Consider the following 16,282-nt stretch of genomic DNA (forward strand, 5'->3'; position numbering starts at 1 on the left):
CTATAGTCACACTGTAATTTTCTTCATCAAATGTCTAAACCAGATATCTTACTCCTTGAACTTTCAAAACTGTTCAAATTTACATCCCTACTCTGGTTTTGAAGGTGCTTTTGTCATCTTTTTAGTAAAAAAATGTGCTAAATATTTGATAAGTTCTTAAACTACATAAAATATCTCTAAGATTATAAAAGTTTTAATAAAATTTAGTCATAAATTGAGATATATAAATCCAAATAAAATATGAATTGCTAGGCGCACACGCATATCAAGATTCAAACTTTGAAAACTTTGACCAATAATTAGGCTAATAATTTTTAACTATCATAGTACAAACTTTATACGATTAGATTTGTAAGGAATTATACTATCCAATGATTATAAGTTTATAATCATAAATAATATAATTTGTAAAGCAAATGTGTCGGGTACCATAAAAAGAGGCCCCCTAAGCAAGAACCGAAAAAATCGCTTAGACCTTTTAAATATCGAAGCCAAGAGATAACCACCGACAAACCCCCACCTTATCCGAGGCCCGGCTGGACCACCCAACCCACCTCGAACAATATCCGGGCTCACCCAAAGCGGGCTCGGCCTAGAACGAAACCGCAAGGCTTCGGACGAGGTACCGATTCTCTGACTTGCCCGAGGCCCTACGCCACAAGGCCTGGGACGAGGTACCGATTCTCCGACTCGCCCGAGGCCCCACGCCACAAGGCCTTGGACGAGGTATCGGTTCTCCGACTTGCCCGAGGCCCCGCGCCACGAGGCCTCGGACGAGCACCTAGTTACCGACTCGCTCGAGGCCGGCTCGGCATCAACCCTGTCACCGCCGCCTTGACCGACTTCTCTGACGGGACGTCACATCCAACTAATGCGTCCAACCACTCCCGCGACGTTAGCCGAACGACGGCACGATACAACGGAGTGGTCGACGAGACGGGAGTCACATCAACACCATGCCGTCCGGGACAGGACGGGGCAGGGGTTATCGGCCGCTGTGCTCGGCACTGTGCCCACGGCTGACACCCGTGCTGCACTGTGCTGCCTAACCCCTGCTCCAAGGACAGCGCGGTGTGGAAAGTCAAGTCCAGGTCCCTATAGCTTCGGAATCAACGTACAAGACCAACTGCACCCTCCGAGCCTCGGCTATCAGCTTCTGAGCTCCTGTAGCCTCAGGACTCGTGCTCGTCGAGCCCCCCACAATGGTTCAGCCTCTGCACCGACTGGGCCTCGGCTCTCTATGTTGTCAGCACTCTAGGACCGGCACGTCGTCCACAGTATGCGCCATGCCCTACGTCAGGCTGTAGGAGCTCCCACGTCATGCATAGGGCCAAGCTCCTGTAGCCTCGGAATCAGCGCACCCGCGCCGTCGCATCTACCTAGCCTCGGCTCTCCGCGCTGGTCAAACATACAGTGACCAGCACGCCTACAAAAGAAGAAGGTGCGCGTGCCACCACAGGAGCTCCCACGTCGCACAGGATCAGGCGTGACCGGCGCGTCGCTTTAGTGAACCGAGGAAAAGGCCGCTCAGCGGTGTTGGCCGCCTCGGCATCCGCCACCTCCTTCCCCCGGGAAGTATCGTCAGAGGAAATTGAATGAACCTCCACCTCCCGAGCGCTCTCCTGCGACGGCGGCGGGTCTTGGATCGGGGGTGGTACCGAAGCTTGCCCCTCCTCCGTCTCCGCATCCTAGGCCGCCGGCTTCGCCGCGCCCAAGCCAGCCTTCGCCACCTCGGCCTCGGTGGTCCCAGGAGCTCCAGCCTCCACCACCTCGGCCTCGGTAGTCCTAGGAGCCTCGGCATCCGCCACCTCGGCTTCGGAAGCCCTAGAAGCCTTGACCTCCACCACCTCGACCTCGGAGGTCCTAGGGGCCTCGGCCTCGCCCTCGGTGGCCTCAGTGATTGATGGTGCCTCAGCTTCACCTAACTTGAGGGCCCTAGCCTCACGGGGCGTAGGCGCCTCCTCCCCCGCCTGCTTCGTGGCCGCCTCAGTAGCCTCTCCCTGGGTGACCTGCTCCTTCCGGTTGGCCCTGGCCGACGCCGCGCCACGCTGCATGGCGGCCTGCGCATCCACCACCCATCGGGCGGTGGACTGGTGCTCACCTTGAGCGCCTTAAGTGGCGCCAGGGTAGGTGCTTCCACCTGACACTTCCAGCTGAAGACAAAACACTCACGAGGTCAGCATACGACTAAAGAACGAGTGGGAGATGCTACAAACTCCACTGACAAAACACTTACCTCGAATAGGGAAGCAATAGCTTCCGCACCACATCCCTCGTCCTCGGCAATGGCGGTGGCGGCGGCAGTGGCACGGCCCCCGTGTCCACCGATACCGGCCGGCCCTCGCCGGCCTCCAACGCCCCCTCGGCCCTCTACGGAGGCGGTTGGGTCACCCCCACCGTCGCCCGCTCCACCTCCGCCGTCGAGCCCATCGGGCTAACGACATGCTTCCCCGACGCCCGTGTCTCAGGTGTGTCGGCCTTGGCCCCGGGGCGGGCGATCGCTAGCCCCAAGGCGCCCTCTGCTCCTCCTCTTGGAGACGCCAAGCTGCTCGCTGACGCCCCAGACATCGTCTCCCTGATGTTAGGGAGGTGGTCCAGGGGACCCCGCCCCACCTCGCTCTCGTTGTCATCGCTCGAAAAATCCATCGACGACGATGATGGAGACGGCTCCTCTGGGAGACCGTCGCGCCCCTATTGCCAGCGACGTTTCTCTAGCTCATCGCGCTCGAGGCTCTTCCTCTTGCACCTTGCCTCCTCGGCGTCCTTCCGCTCCTTGTACGCCTCGGCGTGCGCCCTATTCTCTGCCCGCCGCTCTGCGTCCTCGGGAACGGGCAGCGGGGAGGCTCGCACATCCCTCATCCCCTACAGGAACGGTAAACACAAATAAGGGAACAGATTGAAAATGTAAGGAGCAAGGAGGGCTTGGGGCTGCAGCGACGCGTGACTCACTAGAGAGATGTACCCCTGCAATGGGCACATCAGGAACGGGGTCAGATCACTGCTCCTCTGCCGCTCCTCCATCATCTCTCTCACTCGACACAGAAGCTCCTCGTCAGAAAGGGCGACAGCGGACAACCGAATGCCATCGATCGGCTCACTCGGTGTCATCTCAAATAGGCGTTGCCACCGAGCCATCAGCGGCAGCACCCTCCGGTGGTGGAAGGCCGCCACGACCATGACCACCGTAAGGCCATGACTACGTAGCCTCTCCAGCGCCCTCAGGAGTGGCTACAGCTTGGACTGATCAGCCAACGGAACGCTGTACCTCCACCTCTCTGGCTGGCTCTCCACAACTCGCCCGGTATAGGGGGGAAGCCCGCCGTCATCATTGCGGAGGTAGAACCAGTTGTTGTACCAGCGGTGGTTGGACGACGCAAGCTGGGCTAGGATGTAGAAGGGCTATCGGTCTTGGCGCACTTGGAGAGTGCAGCCGCCGGCCCTCAACGCCTTCCACATGCCTGTTGTGCCCGCCGACTTGGTGGTGAGCCCTGCCTAAAAGAAGTGGAGCCATAGCTCCTAGTGGGGGGCAATGCCCAGGTACCCCTCACAGACGGTGATGAAGATGGCCGCCTGCACGATGGAGTTGGGGTTGAAGTTGTGGAGCTCCACGCCATAGTAATGCGGGAGCGCCCGCATGAACTGGTCCACCAGCAAGCCGAGGCCGTGCTCGTGGAAGGCCACGAAGCTCACGATGTAGCCATCGCGTGGCCTCGGCTTCGGCTCACCCCCCAGAGTAATCCACTCTGGTCTATTGGGGTCGGTGACCAGGCGAAGGAGACCGTCATCAACGAGCGACTGCAGCGTCGCCGTGGAAACATCAGACGGACCCCAAGGATCCGCCTGGAGGACAACAGCGCCACCGGCCATGGGTGCGATGGAGAATGTGGCTACGGTGGTAAGGCGTGCTCTCGCTATCTCTCTCTCTCTCTCCTTTCCTCCCCCTTCTCCCTTCTTCTCCTCGACGCTCTCTTCCTCTATTCTTAGCAACCGCTCGAGGGCAGAAAGGGCGAACGCAGGCAGAAAAGGTAAGGAGGGGCAGGGCATGGCTCATCACGTATTTATGAGGGAGGAAAGAGGGCAAAATGGGTAGGCGACAAAACCGGGAAAGTTTCCCTCAGATCTAGTGTAGTTAATCCGGATCCGACCAAACTGCCCACGCGTCCACCTTTTCCTTATTAACCACGCGCACACAGTAACGTCCCATCCACATACGTCGCGTCGCATTCGACCGCAGCGATGGCAGGCACCATTGCGTCTCCCCAAGGAACTGCCTCAAAAGGCGCACCCGTCGTCATCAGCCGATGGGAAGGGAATATCCCCCACCCGATTCCTTTCAGAGTAAGGAACTGGGCACCGAGCCTGTTACGATCCAAGGGTTTGAAGGCTGGGCCTCCGAGGGTCTCGACAGCCACCCCAGGACAAACAGAGTTAGGGATGACTATGGGCGAGCTCGTACATGGCCAAGGCGCAAGCAAGCAATTGCTTGGGATGCCCTAAGTTGTGTCCGAGACCGGCAGGGAGGTCTCTGAATGGAATCCCACCGCAGGGAGACATCGAGCCCCCAGGGCCAATCGAATGGCCCTAGGACCCACTAGAGAAGCCCTCTGGTACTTTTGGAGTGCGTCTCTGGACCGCTAGCTGACCCCTATCGAATGGGGCACGGGCCTCCACTCGGACTTACCCGGTAACAGCTCACCGGAGGTGTCACTGCTCGCCTACCGAGGGTAGCCTAGCATACTCCACCCCTCCTTCCAAACGAAAAGGATGCGCGAGGGCCGCACAAAAAAGACAGGGAAACTCCTAATCGCCCTCGTGCTCCGAGCAGAGGCTCGGGGGCTCTTCCTGCAACCAAGCCGAGGCCCAGCGACCTGAACTCGCACTCGGGGGCTCGGCAAACGCGATAAAACCCCTCACTCAACATGAAAAAAGCCCCTGGAGGAATAAATCCACTCCTCCAGGGCCTCAGGGGCTACACCCGGCGGGTGCGCTCGCGCGCACCCGCCAAAGCCTCAAGTACAAAACACCATCCCGCTAGGAGCTGCCGCGAGCCAAGTCTCATCAAAACCTCAGGGAGAGCGCTCGCACTCTCCTCGAGGCTCGGGGGCTACTGTCAGGTACCATAAAAAGGGGTCCCCTAAGCAAGAACAGAAAAAATCGCTTAGACCTTGTAAATATCGAAGCCAAGAGACAACCACCGGCAAATCCCCACCTTATCCGAGGCCCGGTTGGACCACCCGGCCCACCTCGAACAATATCCAGGCTCACCCGAAGCGGGCTCAGCCTAGAACGAAACCGCAAGGCCTCGGACGAGGTACCGATTCTCCGACTCGCCCAAGGCCCCGCGCCACGAGGCCTCGGATGAGCACCCAGTTACCGACTCGCTCGAGGCCGGCTTGGCATCAACCCCGTCACCGCCGCCTTGAGCGACTTCTCTGACGGGACGTCACATCCAACTAATGCATCCAACCACTCCCGCGACGTCAGCCGAACGACGGCATGATATAGCGGAGTGGCCGACGAGACGGGAGTCACATCGACACCATGCCGTCCGGGACAGGACGGGGCAAGGGTTACCAGCCGCTGTGCTCGGTACTGTGCCCACGGCTGATACTCGTGCTGCACTGTGCTGCCTAACCCCTGCTCCAAGGACAGCGTGGTGTGGAAAGTCAAGTCCGGGTCCCTGTAGCCTCGGAATCGACGTACAAGACCAACTGCACCCTCCGAGCCTCGGGTATCTGCTTCTGGGCTCCTGTAGCCTCGGGACTCGCGCCCGTCGAGCCCCCCACAATGGTTCAACCTCTGCACTGACTGGGCCTCGGCTCTCTACGTTGTCAGTACTCTGGGACCGGCACGTCGTCCGCAGTACGCGCCATGCCCTGCGTCAGGCTGCAGGAGCTCCCACATCGTGCACAGGGCCAAGCTCCTATAGCCTCGGAATCAGCGCACCCGCGCCGTCGCATCTACCCAGCCTCGGCTCTCTGCGTCGGTCAAACATACAGTGACCAGCACGCATGCAACAGAAGAAGGCGCACATGCCACCACAGGAGCTCCCACGTCGCACAGGATCAGGCGTGACCGGCGCGTTGCTCCAGTGAACCGAGGACAAGACCGCTCCACCGACCATGCCGCCACAGTGACGAGCTGTAGGGCTCAGACATACCGCCTCTGCTCACAAAACGCCATGTAGCAAATACATGTACCGCCCCTATGCCTCCATTCGACTATAAAAGGGAGTGACCGAGGCCACTTCTAAGGGGAGAGACACACGTGCAAGCAACGCACAACGCTTTGTAACACACACGCTCCCTCACTGCAAGAGATCAACATCTCAAGCAATCCACTCCACTCTACGCAGAGACCTGGGACTAGCTCCCTCTCTCGCTCAGCTTGTAAGCCCCTACTACAAGCACCTTGGTGCAAGGAATACAAGATCGCTCTCTCAGACTGGACGTAGGGCACCTATTGCCTGAACCAGTATAAACCTTATGTCTCTTTGCATCACCATCCGGGATTAGGGGCACGCAGTATACTTTTACTAGTCAGTTGAGAATCCGTCGGACCCAAAACACCGACAAAATGAATGGTCAAAGTGTAATCGAGGAGACCATGTCATTCAAACTCGTGCCAAATAAAATGGAGCGGATGGAGTATTTATTATTTTTTTAATTGAAAATGAGAAAAATAGTCATCAAAACAAGCTCAAACTAGGATATAGAGGTAACTTAAATAGTTTAAAAAATTCTGGAGGTAATTCGAAAAATAAAATAAAATCCAGGAGGTAAAGATGTCTTTTCCTGCCTTGCTGGATCGCTCGTAAGCGAAACAGTGACAGAGGGCAGCTGCGGCCTTCGGCCTGCGGCAGTGTTGCTTGCTGGAGTTTTCGCAGCTGCCAGCTCACGCTCGCTGTCCGTTTGGCTCGGGTCTCAGCGTTTTGGGCCTGTCGTCTGCTACGTGTGCTCTTTTCACGGCATGGGCTGGCCTCACCCAACTAGGCCCAATCTTGTTTCATTTCTCCCGCTTCTACTTTTTCTTGTCACATTCAGATAACAAAGCAATTAGTTCAAATGGGCAAGGTGCATGCATTCATAAAGTCTGGTGGGTATGCATGCGCGTGTGAGCATCTGTACTGTGTTTTTGTTTTTGAAAAAAAATAAAAGGTTTAGTTTTACTAGGATATTCCTAGTTAAAACATATACTATTTTTTTAAACGGAAAAGTACTTCCAAGTTCCATTAAGACGATATACACTCAGAAGAAAAAACACGAGTGAGATTACGTTAGAGTCAGAGGGAAATCCGGCCACAAACTAATAATAGTATAAGAATAGCTCAGTTCTGTGAGCTATGCATGCACGTTGGCTTCGCGCCTTAGCATAACTCTCCTGCTTGAATAAAGCCAGCCCACATGAGAAATTTATAAAAAGCTTTGATGGGCACCGTGTCAATAACTAGAGCTGTTTCTTGGGATAAAACATGGATTATATTAAAACTTGGTGCAGTACACATGACATCTCCAAATTACATATGAAAAAAAACCGAATAAAAAACAAACAATGTTCTATCAAGTTTATTCTCCGAATTTTTTACTATTTGACCATTTTTTCGAAAGTTTCTCTCAAATAGACCCCTGGCGGAAACAATTCCAGAAATAGACCCTTGGCTCAGCGCCAAAGTGACTGGCGCCGAGCTCGGCGCCACGGTCACTGGCGCCGAGGTCCTGGGCACGGGAAATTGGCCTGCCAGGGGCTCGGCGCCAGTCTGAATGGCGCCGAGCCACCTGCATTTAACCCATTCTGCACTTCTTCCCTGAGCGTTCTTCCTCTTATTTCTCATCGGGTTTTTTTCTCGCCACTTCACCCTACCTCACGAATCGACATATTGGACCTTGAAAACCTTGATTTGATCCGTAGATCTTCAAGAGCAAGGTATACTCGTTCACCTCCTTGTTTTTCTCGCATCGATTCGGTACATATTAGTCGGATTTTTGAACCTAAGAATCGTCATCACTTAGGGTTTCATTGTATTCCTCAATATATGTATTATACAACCGTAGGTTCATTTCAAGGCGTGGAAAAAGCTAGCAAACCAAGCCGCATGTAGTTATGTTATGGGTTTATTGTTGTGGATGAAATGAGAAACCCTAGGTTTAGGGTATAATTTTAAAAGCTTTTGGTTCTTAGAACGAAATTGATTGTATTGTAGTTATGGTTCTCATTGATATTTTGTTGTGATGTTTTTATTTATGTTTGTTAAATTACATCCTATTTGTTAGATGCAAGAAATGTTTCGGGAGGAGTTTTGGCGAAAACGGGGTCGTCCTCGAGAATTATACCCCGACGCGTCTAGCAAAGATGCCCCCATTCCTCCTGACCTTCCTGTCCCTAACTGTGACTGTGGTTTCCCGGCCCATGTTTTTCAATCGAAACATCTGGACACAGCCGCGCGTTGCTTCTACACATGTAGTCGGTTTAATGTGAGAAATTGTTTGTACTATGCTTTTTCTTTATTTGTTTAAGTATGGTACTAATATTTTATTGGAATCTCGTTGTGTAGGACCATGAGAGGTGCTTTTTCTTTCAGTGGATCGATGGTACAGACAAGTTTGATCCTAGGTACCTCTTTTTCGATGATTGGTTTAGAGAAAGACATCCACGTGAGCACTTCAAGCGGTGGGTTCCACCCCCCCTAACCCTCCGGCAATGACGGCTAAGGAGAAGCACCTAGCCGTAGTTAGACGACTCGAGGAACCTCCTCTGTGCGATTGCGGAGATTGAGCTATGATAAACCCTGAGAATACATTGGAGTTTGTGTGTCCAAACAAGCATGAGGTAAGTGCAAAGTGTATGTGTTAAAATCTTGAGCTATATGTGTTTATGTACTAATGTCTCATTATTTAGGTGTATTCAATGGTGAAGTGTCGTTTAAAGGAGTGGTTGTATGGTCCTAAGAACCAATGGCCGGAAGAACCGCGGAGGGTTAAGGAAAAGAAGAAAGAATGGGTAATCTACAAAGCACCTCCTATCATGTGCGAATGTGGTGTAAAATCCAACTATGGCCTAGTCCCTTCGGAGCTTGGAATAGGTCATTATTGCGGCCATATGATTGAGTATGATGAGGTTCATTATTTTTCTGGTAAACATGAAATCGTATTTTGTTTGTTTTCCTAATACATATATGATATAATATTTGTTTTGAACAGAGCACTAGGAAATGCAGTTGGGAATGTTATGATGGTCAAGCTAAGTTCTTGGATGAACTGAAGAAGAGGCAAGTAATTGCATGGAAGAAGGGATATGGACCTGACTACGTCAACCTATTCGTTAAACATCACAAAGAAAAGATACGTGAGTTTGCTAGACAGCGCGGTATTTGTAACCCGATCGATGTTGGGCTTAACAAATGGGGATTGGAGAGGCGGACGATGTTAGAGGAGGAGAGGGCAAGGAATGAGGCAAGGGAGGAGACAAGAGTACATATGTAGGTCTTGAACGAGCATGTTGCTACATTATGTGCTAGTGAGTGCTTGAAAACCTTTTTTTCGATGCCTGATTTTAAATGTAATATTATCGAGTTGCTAACTGATTGCATTTTATACATCAAGGGATTGGTTGTAGCGGGGACCATGCTGTAGAGGTGGCTCGTGCAAGGTATGAGGAGAAGAAGTTAGATGGCCATAGATCATAAGCTGGTCGCACCGTTCAATCACCGATTGTGCTGTGTGATGATGGAGACGAGGATGAGGATGACACTGGCAGACTGAGTGAGCTCATTGCTCTAGCAGAGGTGGGCATATAGGCGCAGGAGGCTGAGGACGACACTGGCAGACTGAGCGAGCTCATCTCTCTAGCAGAGGCGGGCATTCAGGCGTAGGAGGCTGACGACGACACTGGTAGGCTGAGCGAGCTCATTGCTCTAGTAGAGGTGGGCTTACAGGCAGAGGAGGATGACGACACGTTCTTCACTCAGGCCGCAGCGGCCGCAGATGAAGCGGAGGCCGCTTACTACAAGCGATAGGCAGGTCAGAGTAACGCAGTTGAGCCTAGCCACAGCAACAGGGTTGTAGTAGAGGACTGGTACTCGGATGATGAGTTGCTTACTCAGTACATTTCAGATTGAGGATTTGGAAGTGCATTTGCCCCTTTGTCTACTGTCGGCACTTAGTTGTACTATTAATATGTTTTGTAATGTGACATAGTATCGAACTTTTCATTATGTGGTTGTTTTCATTATCAATGGTCATAATATTCCGCTTAATGATACGGACTTATTTCCATTTGAACACGTGCTGCAAAAAATAGTTAACGACATACGATATTATAGAAATCAACACACGAAACACATTAAATGGCATGTGACTACATGTACCGAGCCTGGGTACATAGCTTTCTTTGACTAAACCTAACATGCCTTAGGTAATTAAACCATGCCTTCGGTAATTAAACCTAACATGCCTTAGGTAATTCAACCTGGGGTTCTCCACAAGAAAAAGATAAAGTCATCCTAGTAGTGTGGCCACATAGCAAATTGTGTTGCACCTTCTCCATAGTAGCCTCCTGTTGTTGATGGTGGTGGTGGCGGGGGTGATGGGGGAGACCCCTTTTTCTTGTGGTTAGGGCAGGTGCAATATGGATCATTGTAGAGTGTCTCCTGTGAATCGGCACCATTGTTGTTGTCGTCCTATTTGTCGTCCTTGTAACCGCTGCTAACTTCCCTTTCTAGATCGAAGATACGGTCTTGTAGGTAGTAGATGTACTCCGCATGCAGATAAATAGGTCGAGGATCGACCCACCTACTAAACCCATAGTTTTCTTTGGCCAAGAAAGACTACAAAAAGTATGTCGTGTAAGTGATATACAAGACAAACATATTAAAGAAACAAATAGTAATAGCAATTACCCATGCTCACGGGCATTTGAAGAAACGACGACCTCCATCTATTCCCTCGGTGAACATCTGCACTAGGCAGTCCTCACCATGCATGCATTTTGGCCACTCTTCTTTCCTTTCATCGTATCCTGTCAGTGGTGCCTCTTTGGTGAAATCACTTTTGCTCTCAACTGGGAACCTCTCATAAAGAGCTTCCTCAAAGAAATCGGGACCAAGAGGACCCTCCCACCCCTAGGTAGTTTTCTTCCCCTTTCCTCTCCCTTTGGACGACCCTCTAGACATTGGTACTACAACAAAAGCAAATGCTGAGGAGTGTTCTTCTTCCTTATTGTTTGTGTGAATGAGAGAGAGTGAGTGGTTATTTATAGGTTGAGAGGAGGAATGGAGGCCTATCAATATGCCATGTCAGCGATCCGTGTGCCTCTTCACCTCAGCCCTTGGATCAAACAGTCATAAGATGGATGGTGGAGATAGAGTTTAGTTGTGCTTCCTTGCATGTTGTCCTTGCATCTGAAAGGTCTATATTAGTGATGTGATAATTCAATGCTGTCCGTGTATCTGAAAAGTCTATGTTTATTGTCTGAAAAGCATAGATTCGTTCACTGTTGCTTGGTAATCCTAGATTCTTGTACACAGCATATGTACAAATATTCCTAGATTATAAACATAATAAATTTATAGTTAATCTGTGTACTACATTTGTGCCTTTGTACAAGTATAGTATGATTAAAGGTTCACACAAAAAATTCGCAAGATACGGTCTTGTATTAGAAGCATCCACAGTTACAAACAGAGACATCAATATATATTCTAAACATTTAATTGTCCAACAAGCATAATGCAACCACAATGATAGCATAATACAACCAACATAATATGTCATGCAAAGTCCAAATAGTCCACAATGTCCATACAGTCCCGAATAGTTAAAGAAAAGTAAATACAAAATTCACAATAGTTCATAGTAACACCTACCACGCCCCTCATTGTCTCCTACTCTTGCCCCTACCCTTGTGACCCAGAGCGCTGGTGCCTAGAGTGTAAGGGTCACACAGATGGCGTCGCCTAGTGCCTAGAGGCGGTGTAGGATGAGTCGATGGAGCGTCATGGAGCTGAGATGGCCTAAGCTCATCGTGCCTCTTGTCCATGTCATCGTCGTCGGCCTCCTCGTCCCCTGTAGCTGCTTGACTAGAGGAACCCAAGGCTCCTCTTCCTGCGGAAGGATCGTACATGTCATGCGTCGTGTTTGTCCTGCAACCACAACAACCAGCCGCACGGCGTAGATGACGTGACAACCTCTGTTGTACAAAACTATGTTAACTGAAAGAATATAACATATTAATGATTTGTTTGAAAGAATATTTTTAATCTTACATCTAGGAAGCCAAGTATGTAGTCATCATTGACTCTAGGCCGAACGTGCTTGATCTCTTCAACTGAGCTTCTCAGTGTATTGCCCTGCAACAAAGTTTTCAATAATAAGACTTCTGAACAGATATCATTTAGTTTTGTTTTCTTATGTAACTAAACGTAACATAATAAGTCGATTGGCTTACCACTCTGTCCAAGATCGGTCCTACCTCCACCTGCCTTCCTGCATGAGTGGACTGATCGTATGTCGTGTCCTCATCGTCGGTGGACTCGATGTCGGCGTAGTCAGTTTTGGTCCACTGTAGCCTGAGCCTGCACCTTGTCGAACGCTGGTACCAAGCTTGGTACCGCCTGAACTCACGGTTCATGTGTGGCTCGTTGTTGTCATCCAGGTTGTCATGCATATTCTCCCATTCCTCAATGTAGGACTGGTGGTGCCTCTCCCAGTCAAAAATCTTCTTGTTCCTCTAACGATCCAACCTGCATGTATGTCATCGTTACATTAATCCACGTACGTGGCACCATATTATAAGAAATGGACCATCATCATGAGACATTTGAAATATCAAAACACTTACTTGTGTAAGTCAACGCCAGTCGAGAATAGAGGCATAGGCCAAAGCTGTCTCACTCCAAATTGGCGTGCAACCCTATCTGGCAGGTGGTACTCGACAGCATAGAAGCAGATTAGAGGGCACCTCATCCTATAGAAGTAGTCGTCGGCCCCACATACGTTGCTCAGCTAAAAAGGAAGTGCATCCTCTCCACCATACGGCTCCCACTCCACCTGCATCATGTCCAAATAAGATGTTAGATGGTATACTAATCCTTTTAAAAGCAGCATGGAAAATAAAATTTACTTACACTAGACGCCATCAGCGAATCTAGCTCATTCGTGTACTCAATGTACGCCCGGTCTATCCTCATGTGCGAAACCCTGGCCTGGTCCCAAAGGTACGCCCACGTCGGCTGGTGACTTAGAGGCTGACCTTGGAACCACTCACGATGAGCCAGTACCTCTGGACGACCAACTGGAAAATGAGCCCACATCCACAGTTGTAACAGGTACACGCATCCACCAAGTGACGGGTTCGCCATAGACCGACGACACCCCTCGCACAGCTGCCGGTATAGAAAACACAAGACTGCAGAGCCTCAGCTGTACTGACCCGCCTGGTCCTAGTTACTGAGGCAGTGGATCCACATCCAGGATGCATTGTCACCCGTCACGTCGGGAAAGAGAACGCAAGCAAAAAGGTGTAGGATCCACGCCCGGTAGTAGTACCCAACCGTCTCCTCATCTGCCTCCTCGGGGGCACTATGCGAACTCTGTACGTAGCCATGAGATGGGAACTCCAGAAGTGCGAGCCCCTTGCTCGCCAAGCTCACGCCCAAGGAAGGCCTCCACTCATGCTCTCCATCCTTCTGACCTGCACTGCCCGGTGACTGGGTTCCCATGAATCCTTAGGCCTAGCATCTTCTAATAGTCTTGAAGTGAGACTGTCATCTCCCCAAAAGGTAGGTGGGAGCTGTGAGTCTCTGGCCGCCACCTATATTTAAGACCAAGCAAGATTACTTGTCAAAAAGTCAATCGCATGAACAAATGGCAATGAATGTAGGCAATGATTCACTTTAATACATGTCTACCAACGCAGTTATCGCCGCTGAGTTGAACTTGGGCAACCCACGATGAACCTAAAAGGAGATGACATCTAGGCCAGCTCTTTGCAGGAAAGAAGTGTACCTATCGTCGTACCAAATGTCCAAGAACCCACCGTGGGTCCTAGAACAAAGGTGCAGAAGGTCCTGCATCAAATATAACATAGTCACATGTTACTTCACGAACACATGTACGAATAAAACTTATAGATTATTACCTGCCCCAGCGCAACGAGACGTCCTCGGTGGGTCTCCTCGTACGTCGGGTCGAGCAGGTGGAATTGCTCCATCCTACAAAAAAAGTGAATGAATTAGAATTGCAATGTACAATGAAACATGAACTTATAAATGTATAGGTAATTGACACAAATACAAGCATAAATTGAGACATGCATAATTAAATATATGATACGACAAATATAAAATAATGCTATAAACCAATAGTCCTACCTCACTAATCTGCTAATGGCAACTTCGTGAGTTGTGGCCAAGTCTACCGCACTTGCCGCACTCGTGCTGCTTGGGATCAATAACAAATGGAGTTCCTCTCCCATGCCTAGTTCTTCCAGGTATCTGATCCATAACCATCCTATGTCTCGTCCTCTGCCTTGATCCATGCTTGTTCTAACGGTAAGCTGGATCCGCAATGTACTTCGGCCCATCATATGGAGGCCACTCTCTAGGGTCCCGGAAAGGCATGAAGCGAGGGCTCCATGTGTTCACAAGCATGTTGACACTGAATTCATGAGGTATCCTCCTCTCGATATTATAGTTGTGATGCCTAGCTACTGCCACCAAATGCGAACATACAAAGTGGTATTGCCTTGGTTTACCACAAGTGCACTTGAAATCTTGGAGGACAACCACATGTATCCTTGACTCTCGGACCTCGCCGTCGGATGTTGTACCGCCCCTATGCTTGACCTGATAAGTCCCTGTGGCATGGTCAAAGCATGCAACCTTATGTGTGCCAGCCCTTTCTCTTGCCTTCTCTAGGTGTGCCTTTGGTTTTGGAGCCCATATCTCTCCATCACTCCTCAACTGCAATATATGGGCGTGTCTATCGTTGAACCAGGCAACAAGCTTATAGAAGGTGAATTGAACAATTGCATTCATGGGCATACCACGTATCCCCAATAGCAACTTATTGAATGACTCTGCCATGTTGCTGCACTGAAACTCGTACCTCTAGCCACCGTCGTCATGAGCTCTTGTCCATTTCTCCAAATCCCTCATCAAACTTGTGAGCCATTGTCTACCTTCTGCATTTGATGTGGTTCTAACCTGCTCCAACTTTTCCCTAAAGTACTTGTCCTCAAGCTATCGAGCAGCCTCCTAGAACAGATCAAAGTTTTTCTTGACACCGTCCTTCCGTAGTAGATTCTCGGCAAGGTGTTGAGTACACCAACGATGGTGCAAAGGTGCATACCCCTCTAACTACTCTCGCACGGCATTAAGTATGCCCTGATGCCTATCAGATATGACGCCAACCTCCCTACCAGGGCCAACCACGTGTATCTGGACTAGCCTCAAGAACCATCCCCAACTATCATTGTTCTCCTTCTCAACCAAAGCAAATGCCAAAGGAACCAACTTGTTGTTCGCGTCATAGGATATGGCTATAAGAAGTGTGCCCTGGTATTTGCCAATCAAGAACGTACCATCAATGTAGAAGATGGGATGACAGTGCCTAAAGGCCTCGACACACTGAGGAAAGCACCAGAAGGCATGGAAAAATATCTGCCTCCCATCCTTCCATGCATTAGGTTTTGGGATGTACTCATAATGTATGCCTGGATTCACCGCTTTGATTGCATTGAAAAGAACTGGCAGCTGCTCATACCCATCCTCCCAGTCCCCATATATCATCTTCCACGCTCGCTGCTTAGCCTTCCATGCTTTACCATAAGTTATCACATATCCTCCATACAACGCCTCAACGGTCCTGATAATTGTTCTCACCTTCATGTTGGGTTCTCCCTATAAAATTCCCATCAACCACTTGGCAATGAGGGTAGATGTCAACTGCCGATGCCTCAGTGTCAACTCATGGTCAACACAATTGTGTGGCCCAACAACTTTTGTGATCTTCCATTTTCCGGTCACCTGTTGCTTCCTTGCACAAACCCTCCATGGGCAGCGTTCCTTGTCACACACAACTGTGTAACGGTGCTCCACATATGAATGCAATACCTTATAAGGTCTCTTTCGTATCACTGCAAAAGCCTGCAACCACCTCTTCAAAGCAGGGAGGTCACTGAACACCCTCCCCTCCTTAATTACCATGTTAGGACCGGCCTCAGGAGCTTCTAGGAGCTCATCATCACATCCTTCTGCAAACGCCAGATCAGAATGAGCAAGATCACT

The 16,282-nt window shown here is 50.3% G+C and overlaps 1 protein-coding gene across 1 annotated transcript; it reads right to left on the bottom strand.

The window, feature by feature from the left end:
- Nucleotides 1-1,688: 1,688 nt before the first annotated feature.
- Nucleotides 1,689-2,054, bottom strand: LOC136525841 (uncharacterized). Its single transcript, XM_066518692.1, has one exon. The coding sequence runs from the start codon at nt 2,052-2,054 to the stop codon at nt 1,689-1,691; it is 366 nt and encodes a 121-aa protein (XP_066374789.1).
- Nucleotides 2,055-16,282: the final 14,228 nt, after the last annotated feature.

The sequence above is a fragment of the Miscanthus floridulus genome, chromosome 19 (assembly GCF_019320115.1).
Source record: "Miscanthus floridulus cultivar M001 chromosome 19, ASM1932011v1, whole genome shotgun sequence".
Lineage (NCBI taxonomy): Eukaryota > Viridiplantae > Streptophyta > Magnoliopsida > Poales > Poaceae > Miscanthus > Miscanthus floridulus.